This window comes from Ailuropoda melanoleuca, chromosome 1 (genome assembly GCF_002007445.2).
Source record: "Ailuropoda melanoleuca isolate Jingjing chromosome 1, ASM200744v2, whole genome shotgun sequence".
NCBI lineage: Eukaryota > Metazoa > Chordata > Mammalia > Carnivora > Ursidae > Ailuropoda > Ailuropoda melanoleuca.
The window spans coordinates 80,768,742-80,783,572 of NC_048218.1; the positions used below are offsets into that span (position 1 = coordinate 80,768,742).

The window sequence follows — 14,831 nt, forward strand, 5'->3', positions numbered from 1 at the left end:
TCAGACTGCAGTCAGAAGCCAGGGATCTCAGCTTTGCTACTCACTAGCTGTGTGAGCAACCTTGGACAAGTTACTTAATGCCTCCGTGCTTCAATTTACTTACCTAGGAGGAGGTGATGATACTATTCCTAGAGGAGATATTAGTATCTAGGATTGTGTGAATTAAATGCATTAATAATACATGGAAAGAGGCACAAACAACCTGGTGCATATGAATCAATCCGTGAATGCAGCCTTTGCAGACTTCCATTGGGGTCAAGTTTTTTGCTTGCTTTTGTTTTCTACAAGTTACTGTAGAGGTATTTAGATTTCAGTTACTTAATTGCAGGACTAGCCCCAGAGTAAAATAAGATAGTTGGTGAAAGCAGCATTAGTGCTCTTCTCTTTCTCCTCATTTTTCTTTTCTTAGGTTTCCAGGGCTCTTCAAGATATTACACAGACCCATTTTCTCTCTCTTCCCTCTCCCTCTCAAATCTTCCCTACTGTGTATAGAACTGTTCTCAAGTAGCTGTCATCCTGGAAAATGTTAGAGTTGTTAATGGCGTAAGGAATTACAAATCTTACCGTTATAGAGGGTGGTTACATGTCTTGTGATGATTCTCTAGTAACTCAGAGAAAAGAAATCTGGTGGTGGAATTCTAGAAATGAGAATAAACTGATAAAGAAGTTACCTTTAATTAGGGTGGAATTATCTCATGGAAGGAACTTCTTAATTTTGTTTTTTAGGCCATTGTTTTAAGTTGTATCTTAGATAATGGTGAAAAATGGAATAGGTCAATCAAAACATCGTTAGGATAGAGGATTATGTTAAGTGGTGTGTATGTATGTGATTGTCGTGACTAGAATGGCAAAGAAGACTTTAGTTCAGCAGTGGCCTTGAAACTTAATCAGTGTCTTAAGCTGGATTTACCAAGAAGCAGCCATTTTATAGATACATCTGTGCAGGACAGGCCTTGAAATACACACACACACACACACACACACACACACACACACACACACCCCCTATCTGAAGAATGTGATGGGAAGATGCTATGAACTAGAAGATACCTTTTAAAGATAAGGAAAAATGATATTTCTCCTAAAAGATCAAGAGAATGAGGTCAGTGGAATTGGAAAGATGTGGGAAAGCAGTAGCCTCCTGAGGAAGCCATCTTGTGGAACTCAAGTGCCATAGCTGTGGGTCTTCCCAGCAGCCCTGGATGGATGTCAGTGTCTGACTGAGTGTGCATCAGAGGCCAATGCTGTGGGACCCACTAATCCCACCTCCTGCACCTCCACCCCAGTGAAATGCTAGTCTTATTCAGTTACCTAGTTATGTAAACAGTATATACAAGCTACATATACATAGTTGCATAGTATCTAAGCTACATTATGCTTTTTATCACCTGCTTTGTAAATATCTAAAATGGGAAGTTCTGTATAACCAGAGTTTTGCCAGATCTTCCAGATACGGATGGAAAAGACGAAGGTGGAATTCCTTCTGCAATTTGTTGTTTTCCCAATGTATTCTTTTTAGCTGACACCTGATAGGCATTATACTTTTTTGTCCCCAAAGTGAATGTGGCCTGCGTTCTGTCAGATCTTTAGGTTAAAGTTTTGTAACCTACTCTAATAGATATCATGGAACTTAAAAATTGTTTTAGACCTTAATGAACTTCCTCCTAGATAAGATACCTCAAACAAGTCATTTAGCCTCCTGGTTCTCCATTTCTTATTAATACAAGGACTCAGCTTATTGTATACTTTGAAAACTGAGAAGTATCTTCAAGAGCACCTGTTGGAGTCTCCTGTCATCCATGAAGACACTGAAGTTTGAGTTGGAAAGTGAAAATTGGATCTTGAGAGAGGGAAAAAATCTTAGATGTTATCATAGTTACCATACCCTCCAAGGCTCAACCCCTCTGACAAAATCTTAGTATTCATGTTTTTGCATTAGGGGGCCATAATGAAAAAAGACTGGAGAAACACTGATGTAAAGAGACTTGCCTGGGGTCACCAACATTTGGTCGGAGGGGGCTCTCCCGGCCCCATCGCCAGCAATCTTTCTGCTACCCTTTTTTTTTTTTTTTTAAAGATCCTGTTTATTTATTTGACAGAGAGAGAGACAGCCAGCGAGAGAGGGAACACAAGCAGGGGGAATGGGAGAGGAAGAAGCAGGCTCCCAGCAGAGCAGGGAGCCCGATGCAGGGCTCAATCCTAGGATCCTGGGATCAGGCCCTGAGCTGAAGGCAGACGCTTAACGACTGAGCCACCCAGGCGCCCCTCTTTCTGCTACCCTTGATCAGCTCCTTCTCTTTACTTCTCTGGGCTTAATTGTTCAAACCTGTCTTATCAGGGGTTAAATTAGATTGGTATTTTTCAAGCTGTAGTTTGACCAGTGTATTTTATTTAATAAACTGGAATAGACCAGAGAGTATCAAAATGCAGGGAAAATCTTTTGTCATGAAACTTCTGTTTTGTGTGTGTACCAGCATGTGAAGTCAAATACAGTTTTTACTTTGGGTTCTAGTCAAAAGAGTTTGAAAAAGCGGAACTGGATGTTCTTGAAGTACCTTGACTTTCTAATTGTTGGTGACTCTGTGGCCAGATGCCAGGCTCTGGACAAGCAGGTTAGGTGATCTAGTCAAGGACACACGGTGCCAGGGAGAACAGCCAGAACTGTAACTTCCGGTTTCTAGAGGAATTTTCCTCCCACTTTCCCTAGAGGAAAGTGTTACTAAGTCACTTCGTAGGCTTCAGGCTTAACCAAGGTCATATCTGGACTTGGTTTCAAGTTTTAAAAATTTTGGTTCTTTTGAAACAACAACTGATCTTGTGTATCCTGTTTAATTATAATTCCATTTGGATTCACTTGATAGGAGATGCACTTGGAAGCAGAGATCCATGAAGTATGCAACGACCACAGGTACAGTCTCTGCTCTCCTTGGCTTCGCTTCCGATTGCGAAATGTCAGACTCCTTAATTTGTGTATGTAGAGTCAGTTCTCCTAGACTTTTGAAGTTTGGGATTTTCATGATCATTTTCTTAGTAAGTATTGAGTCATGGTTTCTACCTCTTTTTATGTCAAATCTCTCTTGTTGAGTCTAAACTATATACAGAAATAATTGAGAACATTTAAATATATTTTTGTTATTTCTGCCTCTTTGATCATCTTTAGTGTGGTGAATTGCAAAGGCCTAACTGTGTTGTCTAAATCAGTGCTTTACAACAGTTCTGTTAAGTAGCAGAATGTTTTTTCAAATAAAATGTTACATGGAATTCCCCACTCTGAAACATATATAAGCATAACTGCTGGTTGATTGGATGCAGCTTCCTCCCCGTGACACACTCATGCATACATCATCTCAGTAGCTCTTGTGACAACTCAGGCTCTAGAGATCCCCATAGAAAAACCTTGTTTTAAATTATATAACCTTATTTTTTTGAGAACAATAACTATGATAAACTGCCAGGGAACATTTATTTCATGTGTGATGATGGAAGTGCATTTGTTCATCATGATGGCTCTGGTGCCAGTGAACTGGAACGGTCCTCACTTATATGGCAAGAGAACCACACATCCCTGTGTACGTGTACAGGGGCCAGAGGCCGTGGGGTGGAGTGACTGAGAATTCCGATTCTGGAGTGAAGCTGACGTGGGTTCAAATCCTGGATCCACTATTTCTTTTAGCTGTATTATTTCAGGAAAGTATTATCTCCTTGAGTTGTAATTTCTTTACCTTTAAGATTGGTATAATACTAATAGTATCTACTTCATGGGATTACTGTGAGGATTTAAGTCCAGAGTTAGTCTTCAGCACAGGTTCCGAGGCATAAGTACTTATGAAAGATTAATTACTATTAACTATGAAGGGGGCTTGGGGCTATTGACCTTTGGCATTTCAAAGCATCTTTTCATTTTAAAGTTGAAAAAGCTTGATAATTTAAGAGTTAATGTTAATAAGGGCATCTTGAATTTCAGTGAAGAGAAAAAAAAAGGCACTAATATTAGTTAAAATGGTTATTTGAGGCCCTGCTATGTTGATTTTACCAAAACAAACATTTATCGGCTGGTTAATGTCATGGAATGTTTATTTTGCTTTCTTATTCTTTGCTCTCCAGTAACATTTACATATGATTTTCACGGTGTTTTAAACAGGACGAAACATTGCCAAGCTCCTCATTGCAAACCGAGGAGAAATTGCCTGCAGGGTGATACGAACAGCCAAAAAAATGGGTATACAGTCCGTGGCTGTGTATAGTGAGGCCGACAGGAATTCCATGCATGTTGACATGGTACGTTGTTAAAAACTGAAAGTCAAATTTTGTAAGTGATTGGATTTTTTTATTGTGTTGGTATTTTACTTCCTTATGTGGACAGTTTATGTTTGCTGTGTTAACAGGGCATAAGTGGGTAAGTTCAGTCATCCCCGTGGGGAACGTTTTCCAAACATAACATCCGTTGAACTAAACAGTGTGTTTGGTTGTGTAGTTGACTTACGGGCAAAGTCCTTTCTCATCAAGTGTTGGTTAAGACAGTTCACAGATAGATCATACTTTGAGTAGCGCATATCTGGATCCCCAATGTACTAGAAGGATCCAGGTTCCAGTCTTAGCAATTACTACTTACTGGCCAAGGGATCTTTGACAAGTCACTTAATGTTTCTGAGCTTGGGCTTAACTATAAGATTATAACTAAAAGGATCCCACTCCCCTGAGTGTTACCACTTGTTACTAGCTATCATTCACCAGCCAGAAACAACTCTTGGTCTTCCCTATGCTTGCAGCAAGGCTGAGCAGTGACAGAAATTCATGGCTTTCAGCACTGCATGGCAGGCCCATGGGCTCCCTGGCCACTTTTCTCTCCCATTCTGTGTAGTGATTGACTCAAGCCTGCTTTGCTCCATTCCAGCCTCCGACTCTCCCTTTACCCACCTATTCTCAAGCGATGATCCTGATTCACAGAGGAAGAGGTGCCCTTCTTCTGTTTGCTGCGCCTGCATCTGGCCTCGTTCCGTCCAAGGCTAGTTGTCTTCCTGGGCTCTGCAGTCCTCCTCTTACCTTTTTAAGCATCTTCCAGCTTCTGCTTTTCTCACTGGATACTCTCACGCTGGATCATTTCGTCTCCTCCTAGGGCTTTGCTAAACACTTCCAAATTTCTATTTCTATTTGTAGCTCAGACTCTCTTTTGAATGTGAGACAGGTCCTTCCAACTGCCCACTCGACATCTCCACGTGGATGTGTCACAGCTACCAAGCTAACATGCCTGAAATTGAACTCATGACTTTGATTGGAGTGAAGCTGCTTTTCCTTCAGACTTCCCTAACCCAGCAGATGGCAACACTGTTGCCCAAAAAAGCCATAATGCCAGAGATCTGGGAGTCTTAGAACATCTTCTGTCTTCCCACCACTCTACATCTTTCCCTTCCCCAGTTAGGCAGTCACCTGGTACTGTTTATTATTATTTTTTTAAAAAGGTTTTATTTATTTGACAGAGAGAGAGAGCAAGCATGACCAGGGGAGCAGTAGGTAGAGTGAGAAGCAGGCTCCCCGCTAAGCAGGGAGCCCGACGCAGGGCTCGATTCCAGGACCCCAGAACCATGACCTGAGCCAGGTCAGACGCTTAATGACTGAGCCACCCAGGCGCCCCTAGTGCTGTTTATTCTGTTTCCCAAACACTTCTTTCCACTTCTTTCTGCCTCTACCACTGGCACCGGTAGTCAGAGCCGCCATCACCTTTGCCGGTCTGGGGCCACAGCCTCCTCCAGGTAGTCTCCCTGTGTGCATCTTGACCACCTCCATGGTATGTTCCACACTGCAGCCAGGCCAGTAGCCCAAAACCAGGTTTTTCTCATGGTGCTTCTCTGCTTTAAATGCCTTAGACCTTTTTATCGTCTACTGGATTAGCAAGAATTTAACAGATGGATAGTATTGTTGGTTATAGCGTGGTTAATAGTCAGTATGTTGGTGGAAAGGTATGTTGGTGATACCATTTCAAGGGATGATTAATGAGGAGCTATTAAAATGTCGTATCCTTCGCCCCACCCTGCACACGTTCCTCTAGATGAGACACGCTCGCACGTATGTGCAAATGAGGCATGTATGGGAACGCTGCCAGCATCCGGCTTTGTGCCTTTATGACCTAAATGTCTGTTCAGAGCTACATGATGAAATGAACTGTGGGACCGCCATCCTGCGGAACGTTATGCGATTGTTATAAAAAATGAGATAAACATATGTGCACTAGCAAGAAGAGAGCTCCCAAGACATCCTGTTAATGAAAAAAGCAATTACAGAAGTTTGATCCTGTTCGCATAAAAACAAAAACTAAAATTGTATGTGTTTATGTAAATATATACAAATAAATAGGAATATGGATGTGGAAAAATATGTCCCAAATCGATCATAGTAGTTCTGTGTGGAAGAGGTTTGGCGTGAGGGAGGGGCGACGCCGAAGGGCTCCTTTGCCCTTGTGTCATTGTTCACGTTCTTCAAAATAAGAAGGGATCTGTGTTTTTGTGAAATTAAAAGTTTAAAAACAAAAAACAATACCCAGAAAACCTCATTATGTGTTCCCTTGGGAGAAAATCCAAAGCTTTCACCTCCCAGGAGGCCCCCTGAAACCTGTGCTCCCTGGTCTGTCCAGCCATATCTCTGGACCCTGACCCCTGGCTCACTGGGCTCCAGCTGCACAAGCCTCTGTCCCTCAGATGGGCCAAGTTTCTTCCCAGCTCTGGACCTCCATATATGTTGCTCTCTTTGTGTAGGAGGCTGGCCCTCTCCTCCATTCCTATTCCCAACTCCACATCCTTCCTGCATTTGCCTGGCCAAGTCCTGGTCCTCCTGGAGGAGCCCCTGACCTTCCCTCCCAGCCTTTCCCTGAGCACCCTCAGGCCTGATCAGTCCCCCTTTTCACCTGCATTGTGTCCTTTGTGTTTCCTTCATGGCCTTTATCACAGTTGTCATTAAGTGTGTGGATGTATATTGATGTCTGTCTCTTCCCTCCAGGCAGGGACATTTGTTTACTGTTGTGCAGGCAGCTCCCACCTCAAAGCATAGCACGTAGTAGGCACTCAATAAGTCTTTGAGTGAATGAGTGATGTTTTCTATCCGTCTGCTTTGAGGGCTGCTGTGATTATGTGAAAGTTTTAAAGGACAGTATAAAGTAGTTCACAAATGTATAGAAAGAGCATTATCATCATGTCTGGATAATTATAAACTTTAGTAAACTTCATAATTTTATTTCTTGCTGTATACAACAGTCAGATGTTTTGTCTCTTGTCAAATTGTACACTTTTGGCACTAGGTGCATTTAAGATTGTTATTGTTACCAATGATGATACTATGATTAATGCCTGTTGCTTTCTATCCTAAAGACATTTTATTTCACTCTAGTGTTTGGTTTATACATAAAAATCAAGTTTGGGCATCCTCTTCATGCAAAAGATTCCAAACTGGCTTATTTTGAGAGCAGACATGAGCTGGTCCTTCTGTTTCTTAATTCTTGCATTGTTCTTGGGGAGCCAGTCTTTATTTATGATAATCAAATGACCCTGAAGCAGTTCTATCATGTATTAGTGTGTGCTAGCTGTGAGATCTTTTAAGCTTGTAATATTCCTTAAACAGGCAGATGAAGCATATTCCATCGGCCCCGCACCCTCGCAGCAGAGCTACCTTTCTATGGAGAAGATCATTCAAGTGGCCAAGATCTCCGCTGCCCAGGTAAGAGTCATGAAGAGATTTACAATGCAAAAGGAATAAGTTTTGTACAGTTTACACAAAAGCACTTACCATTTTCAGAACTCATTCTCCATTTTTAGCCATTCCCAAGATTTTTACGTTTGATTACTCGTTGTTGTATACTAGATACGTCCCTTATTCCTCAGTCGCTCTGCCTTCTCACTGAATCCTTTGCACTGTAGATCTTTTGGAAAACAGGTAGAGGAAGGGTTTAAATTATAAATTAAAATTAAGAGGGAATTCCGTCCTTCTACCGTCAAAACCAGAGCCTAGGAATATCAGATCCTTTGTGGGAAATAGATGGTGCTATAAATTCCAAGAAAAAATATAATCAAGCAAGAAATCTGTGTACCTTTTGACTTTCCAGTCCCATTCTACTCCCAAGTCCCAGTCCACTCCCAAGCTTTCCAGTCTCCCAGGTTCAAAACTCCAATATTACTACATCAAAATAAATTAGGAACCAACTTGTGTGGAGTAGAAATTTCTTCAGAAGTAGTTCCTTTTTTGGAAGATTTTATCTATCAGAGAGAGAGAGCACGCACACAAGCAGGGGAAGCAGCAGGCAGAAGGAGAAGCAGGCTCCCCACTGAGCAAGGAGCCCAATGCGGGACTTGATCCCAGGATCCTGGGATCAGGACCTGAGCCAAAGGCAGACGCTTAACTGACTGAGCCACCCAGGCGTCCCAGAAGCAGTTCTTTTTAATCACACAACCAGACCTTATGATTTCTCATCTAGATTTCTGATTCTCAGCTGGTTTCCCTCCTTCTAAGTCCAATACCTATCCAGTGAGTTCTCCATACTATTTAGACAAGTGTTTCTTAAACACTAATTTCATTATTATTCCCTGCTCTTTTTTTTAATAACCTCGCCCTTTCTCATTCTATCCCCTAGTGAGTAAATCTTCAGTGGTTACAGGTTAGAGTTCAAACTTGTTAGCCTAGCATTTAAGAGTGTCCATAAAGAAATAATACAGTTAAGAATGTTGTAAGTGTGGAGAAAAATAAAGCAGGATAAGGGGATAAAGACAGGTTAGGAGATACTTTAAAACAGGGTGGTCAGTAGAGGCCTTTCCGAAGAGGTGACAGTTGAACAGAGACCTTGACTGATGAGGAGTCAGCCATATGAAGAATTTGAAGAGCGAGATTCAGGCAAATGCAACTGCCAAGACGCTGAGATGAAAACAAGCTTAGGTTCACGGGTCAGTTGTATTCAGTGGATGGAGTAAAGGCAGTGAGGGGCTGTCGTTCAGGATCCATTCAGGAACACTGAAATTCCATTACATATTTCTTTTTTTTGTTGTTTTTAGGAGAGAGTATTACCACTTCATTTTACAGATGTAAAGTCTAATGCACAGAAGGTTACATGATACCCCAGATCATCTAGTCTCGCTAATCAGAAAGCATGGTCCATGGCATTGATTGGGAGCTCAGTAGAAATACAGACTCTTAAACCTCATCTCAAACCACTGTAATTTACATTTTTATGCATAATTTGCATTTTTATTAAGATCCCCAGGTACCTTGAAAGCAAAACTTATTATTGAAAGAGAGGATTAAACAAGAGTCTCCTGACTTCCAGCCCTATGTTAGACCAGGCTGACCAGAACTTTGTTGCCCTGCATTTCGGTAAAATGGAAGATATTATTTAATCAGAAATTCCAATTAATTAAAAATAGTTTCTTGTAGGGGCATCTGGGTGGCTCAGTTGGTTAAGTGGCTGCCTTCGGCTCAGGTCATGATCCCAGGGTCCTGGGATCGAGTACCATGTCTGGCTCCATGCTCAGCAGGGAGTCTGTTTCCCTCTGTCCCTACCCCTGCTCAAGTTCTCTCTCTCTTTCTCAAATAAATAAAATCTTTAAAAAAATTTTTTTCTTGTAGGCCAGCCAGCTCCCTTATTTTATCATTGTTTTGTAATCACAAATCTAATCAGTTAATCCACAGAGGTGAAAATTCCTCCCCCTTTTTTTTTTTGAGCTCAGAGGAAGATAAAGCAGGGCGGGTGGGGTGGAGGGCAGGAATTGGCAGAGATGGAGGGAGAGAGAATCTTAAGCAGATTCCGCACTGAGTACAAGCCCAACCAGGGCTCAATCTCATGACCCTGAGATCACAACTTGAGCTGAAACCAAGAGTCAGATGCTTAACCGACTGTGCCACCCAGGTGCCTCTAAAATCTTCTCCCTTTTTAATGATTGCAGAGACCATTTTTCAGTTTAAATAACAACCCTGTAGCAAGTGAATGATATGTTAATTCTGGGGAGTTTATTAACTCTGTGTCTATCTCGATTAGTCTTATGTTACATGCTATACTAACGATGAAGAAAGAATAAATAATTTTCACACACTTTGCCTGGATATTCACGATTTGAGATGGCTTGTAAACATGACCTGTAATGTTTGTAAAACAAAGAATAGCATCAGAAAAAATTAGTAGTATGGGACTATTATTGGGGATAGGGGTTGGAATTAAGTTAGAAAACTTAGGCCAAAGAAGCCTACTTCAGTTCTTCCTGGAATCCTGATCAAAAAGGAAATTTGGTGGGTTATGATTGATGAGGCTCCCTAATGAAAGGATACTTGTCAGTTTGGGGAGCAAACCTTGCTTTAACTTTAAAGAAGAAACTTACTGATCTTTCTGATATAGGACTTTGAGTAACATTAGTCTAGTGGTTTTGAAAGAAGGTTGCCCAAAATGTAGAATTGTCAATGTAGCCGTTTTGACTTAGGCATTTTTACAGACGCTAGAGTAACATTTGCACATGAGCCGAATCTCTTGTGGTTTGCCTGGTGACATGGCTAACTTGAGAGACTCTAGAAAATGTAATGGTTCTCTAGTTGTCTTGATTGTCATTTGTCTCAGACCTTCTCTGCTTGGGGAAGATGGAGTAGTGAGTGCTGGCTGGAGATCAGACTCGCCTGAGGAGCCTTTAAGAGACTGTTGCCACAGTGCCTTGGGAGAGGGCACTGTGCTTACTAGAAGAGAACATATAGGGGTCTCGTGGAATACTAGTGATATTTTGTTTCTTGAGCTGCCTGCTGGTTACACAGGTGTATTCAGTTCATGAAAGCTGTTTATAAAAGCTGTATACTTATGACAGGCACTTTTCTGTATGTGAATTATTCTTTAGTGAAAGGTTTAAAAAAACTTTTATCCCTTCAGTTGACAGCATTAGTTCCTGAGCATTAATATTTTGTGAAGTGTTCCAGTTTCTTTTAATGTACCACCAGCAATGAATAACTTTATTACAGGCATTTCAAAATCACTGATAGGTAACTTTAATGAATATTGCAAGTTATTTAAATGCTGGTCATCTGTGTAATTGACCAAAAGGAAATCCATATGTTTAAGTATCGGAGATGTGGACAGGAAATTCTGGGTAATAAGAATTTAAAGAGTATGGCTTGTTCTCTCTACCAAGGAAAGGGCACCTCTCATTTCTGCTTGGGAGCAGAGCCGACAACAACTTTGGATCTGTACATATGCTTGAAAAGTACAGCAGAAAGGTTACAAACTAAAAGCATGGAATAAATTATTTTGGCAGGGATTTAAGGGTAGGAGATGATGGTTTCTGTCTTTATTGTTAATGGCATGTTAGTACTATGGAATGAAGGATCTAAACAGGTTTGCCATCCTGGGACCTACCAGGGTGAATTGGTGGCTAAATACCTGCCCAATGGCTAGAGAAATTAGCCCCTGGTAACAGTAGTAGTATTGAGTTTTCCTTTATTATATATTCAAATGCTCAAGAATACTGTGGTTTGGATATATTAAATTGTTCTTCCTAAGATAAACTAGTTAAAACTTCTTGAGGTCATTACCATAATGTGTGGTTGGACTTTTTTTTTTTTTTTTGCAAGAAGGTAGGTGCTTTTCTTTTTAGTTTTGAAGGGAGAATATTTACCTAGTTCATCAGAGTTCTGTTGAATTAACCATCTGTTCAAAAGAAGGGAAGCTAGCAACACTTTGAAAATGAAATTAAGGAAACTGTTATATTCACAATAACATCACAAATACTTAGCACTGAAGTTAGCAAAATCTGTTTAAGATCTATGCATGAAAACTGTAACACACTGCTGAGAGGAATTAAAGAAGTTCTAAATAAATGGATAGATATATCATTGGAAGAATCAGTAGTGTTAAGATGACAATTCTTTCCAAATTGATCGGTAGATTTAAGGCAATCTTGATCAAAATCCCAACAGGGTTTTTTTTGGTAAATATTGACAAGCTGGTCCTAAAATAGTCCAAAGGTCTAGTATATAGTGAAAACAATTTTGAGGGGTGCCTGGCTGGCTCAGTCAGTAGAGTATGCAACTCTAGATCTCGGGGTTGTGAGTTCAAGCCCCATGTTGGGTACAGAGATTACTTAAAAGAAAATCTTTAAAAAAAAACAATTTTGAAAAGACAGTGAATTTGTAGGGCTTAGACTCTTGGATTTCAAAACTCATTATAAATCTGCAGTAACCACAACAGTATGGTATCAGAAGGAAAAGTACATATATCAGTGCAACAGAATAGAAAGTCCCAAAATAAACTCACACATATATGGTCAATTAATTTTTGAACAAAAGAGCTAAAGTAATTCAGTGGGAAAGACAGTCTTTTCAACAAATTGTGCTGGAACACAAATTGGATATTTATCTTTTTGTAAAAAGATAAACCTAAAATCAGCAATAAAAAGGAAAGAGGTGCTGATACATGCTAAAAAATGGATGAATTTTGAATATATTGTGTTCAGTGGAAGAAGGAAGCCAAGTCACTGAAGACTGTATGTATTGTATAATTCAGTTTATATGGAGTGTCCAAAAAAGGCATATCTATGTCAACAGAGTAAATCAGTGGTTGCCTAGAGCTGGGAATATGTAGGGAATGGAAAATAACTGCTAATAGGCATGGAGTTTGTTTCGGGGGTAATGAAAAGTTACGTTATTAGGTCTTACTCAGTATCTTAGATTATAGTAATGTTTGCCAACTCTGTGAATAATACTACAAGTCATTGGGTTGGCTAAGTTTATGGTATATCAGTTGTATGTCAATGAAAATGTTTTAAGAATGCAGTACCACTATGTACACACTAGAAAGGCTAAAGTCAAAAGGACCGATAAAAACTGAGGGCTTCAGAGGGGAGGAGGGTAGGGGAATGGGATAGGCTGGTGATGGGTATTAAGGAGGGCATGTATTGCATGGTGCACTGGGTGTTATACGCAAGTAATGAATCGTGGAACTTTACATAAAAAACTAGGGGTGTACTGTATGGTGACTAACAATAAAAATTATTATATAAAAGACCGATAAAACCACATGTTGGCAGGGATATAGAGAAACTTAGAACCATCATACATTGCTGATGGAAATGCAAAATAGTACAGCCACTTTAGAAAACAGCTGGTTTTAAAAAGTTAAATATATACTTACCATATTTGACCTAACAATTGCCCTCCTGGGTATTTACCGAAGAGAAATGAAAAATACGTTTACATATGTTTCTTGTATATGAGTGTTCATAACAGCATTATTCAGAAAGTCCAAAATTGGAAAAAAAAATCCAAATGAATGGATAAATAAAACGTGGGCTATCCATTCAGTGCATCAACAAATATAAAGAGGTCTATAAAAAATGAACTACCCAGGCACACAACAAGGGTGAGCCAGAAAATGTTATGCTAAGTTAAAGAAGCCAGACACATAAGACTGTGGACTATGTGGTTCCGTTTATATGAGATTTCTAAAAACGGCAAAATTATGAGACCAAAAGCAGGTCAGTAGTTGCCTGGTTCTGGGAGCAAGGATTAATCAATTATGCATAGGGCACAGAGGAACTTATTCAAGTGATGGAAGTATTCTACAACTGGATTATAGTAATAGTTGCATAGTTGTATAAATTTGCTGAATAAATCAAACTGTAAATGAGTGAATGTTATGTACTATAAACCATAAAAAAAAAAAAGCTGTTAAGACTTTAGAAAGACTGGGATGTAGACCTGTCTCGCTCTGCCTCGCATTAATAATATTTGACATTTCATATAAAATTACTAAAATTGAACTTTGGTTTAAAAAACATCAAACTGATCAAACTGACATCTTAATGTGATTATCTAGCATTTTGTTGTTTGCTGTCACTAAGATGTGGGTTTTCTATTCATATGAGTTTCCCAGATGTCTGAAGCGTACCCCTTTAATTTTGAAGCATAACTATTCTTTGGGGTTTTCTAAAAAGATTTAATTAATTAATTAATTAATTTATGTATGTATGTTTGTATTTATTTAGTTATTTTAAAGAGAAAGAAGCCACGCACACAAGCCATGGGAGGGGCAAAGGGAGAGGAGAGAGAGAATCGCAAGCAGACTCCACACCAAGCATGAAGCCCAATGTGGGGCTCCATCTTACAACCCCGAGATCATGACCTTAGCCGAAATCAAGAGGTGGTTGCTCAACCAGCTGAGCTACCCAGGCACCCCTAAAACATAATTATTCTTTGAATATGTGTGTTTTGAAATAGTATTGGCTAAACTTTTTCCTTTTTACATTGTCTTAGTTATAATTATTATATATTCTTATTATTTTAGAAGAACAAAAATACCATCAGGGCTGTTGAGGTTGGAGAGAAAGTTGCTTTATCCCTCACTAAATCATGTAAGACTGCTCTGCATTTTGCTTTCCACTGTATCCTTCCTTTTTGCTGTGAGTATGTTTACTGTTAGGAATCTTACTGTCCTTCAGGTATTGATTTTTCTCTTCTGTGGGCTAGAAAGCCAGACAAATACATTTCTTAAAACTCTGAGTAAGTTGCAAGTGACTAGGTTAACATGTGGGGGGGGGTGTTCTCTTTCACTAAGTATATGTAGACTCTAATATATGGTTTTTGGTTTGCTTCTTAGCTTTTTTTCTGGAAAGGTGATATTGGTAGATAGTGACCTGAAGATAAACGAGGTATTACTGTGCTAGTGTGTTCCTTTCCAGTTTTGGGTACCATGGTTTCAGTTCTAGGTCAGTTTTATATGGAGACAGAGTGAACAACCCGCCCTGCTGCTACTCTGGAGCCCTTTATTCCTGCTTGCAAATATGCATTGACACTCTACCCTAATAGCAGTATTATTTTTAATTAAAATA

The 14,831-nt window shown here is 39.8% G+C and overlaps 1 protein-coding gene across 4 annotated transcripts in view; it reads left to right on the forward strand.

The window, feature by feature from the left end:
• The window catches only part of MCCC1 (methylcrotonoyl-CoA carboxylase 1), a 61,396-nt gene that overhangs the window by 3,355 nt on the left and 43,210 nt on the right, over nt 1–14,831 (forward strand). For all 4 annotated transcript variants that reach the window (XR_002144394.2, XM_002928016.4, XM_034662262.1 and 1 more), the window contains 3 exons: nt 2,862–2,908; nt 4,142–4,278; nt 7,609–7,704. Coding sequence is in view for 3 of the 4 variants with exons in the window: in XM_002928016.4 (XP_002928062.2) it covers nt 2,862–2,908; nt 4,142–4,278; nt 7,609–7,704 (280 nt within the window). In the remaining variant the exon portion in view is untranslated. The remainder of the gene's footprint in view (nt 1–2,861; nt 2,909–4,141; nt 4,279–7,608; nt 7,705–14,831) is intronic.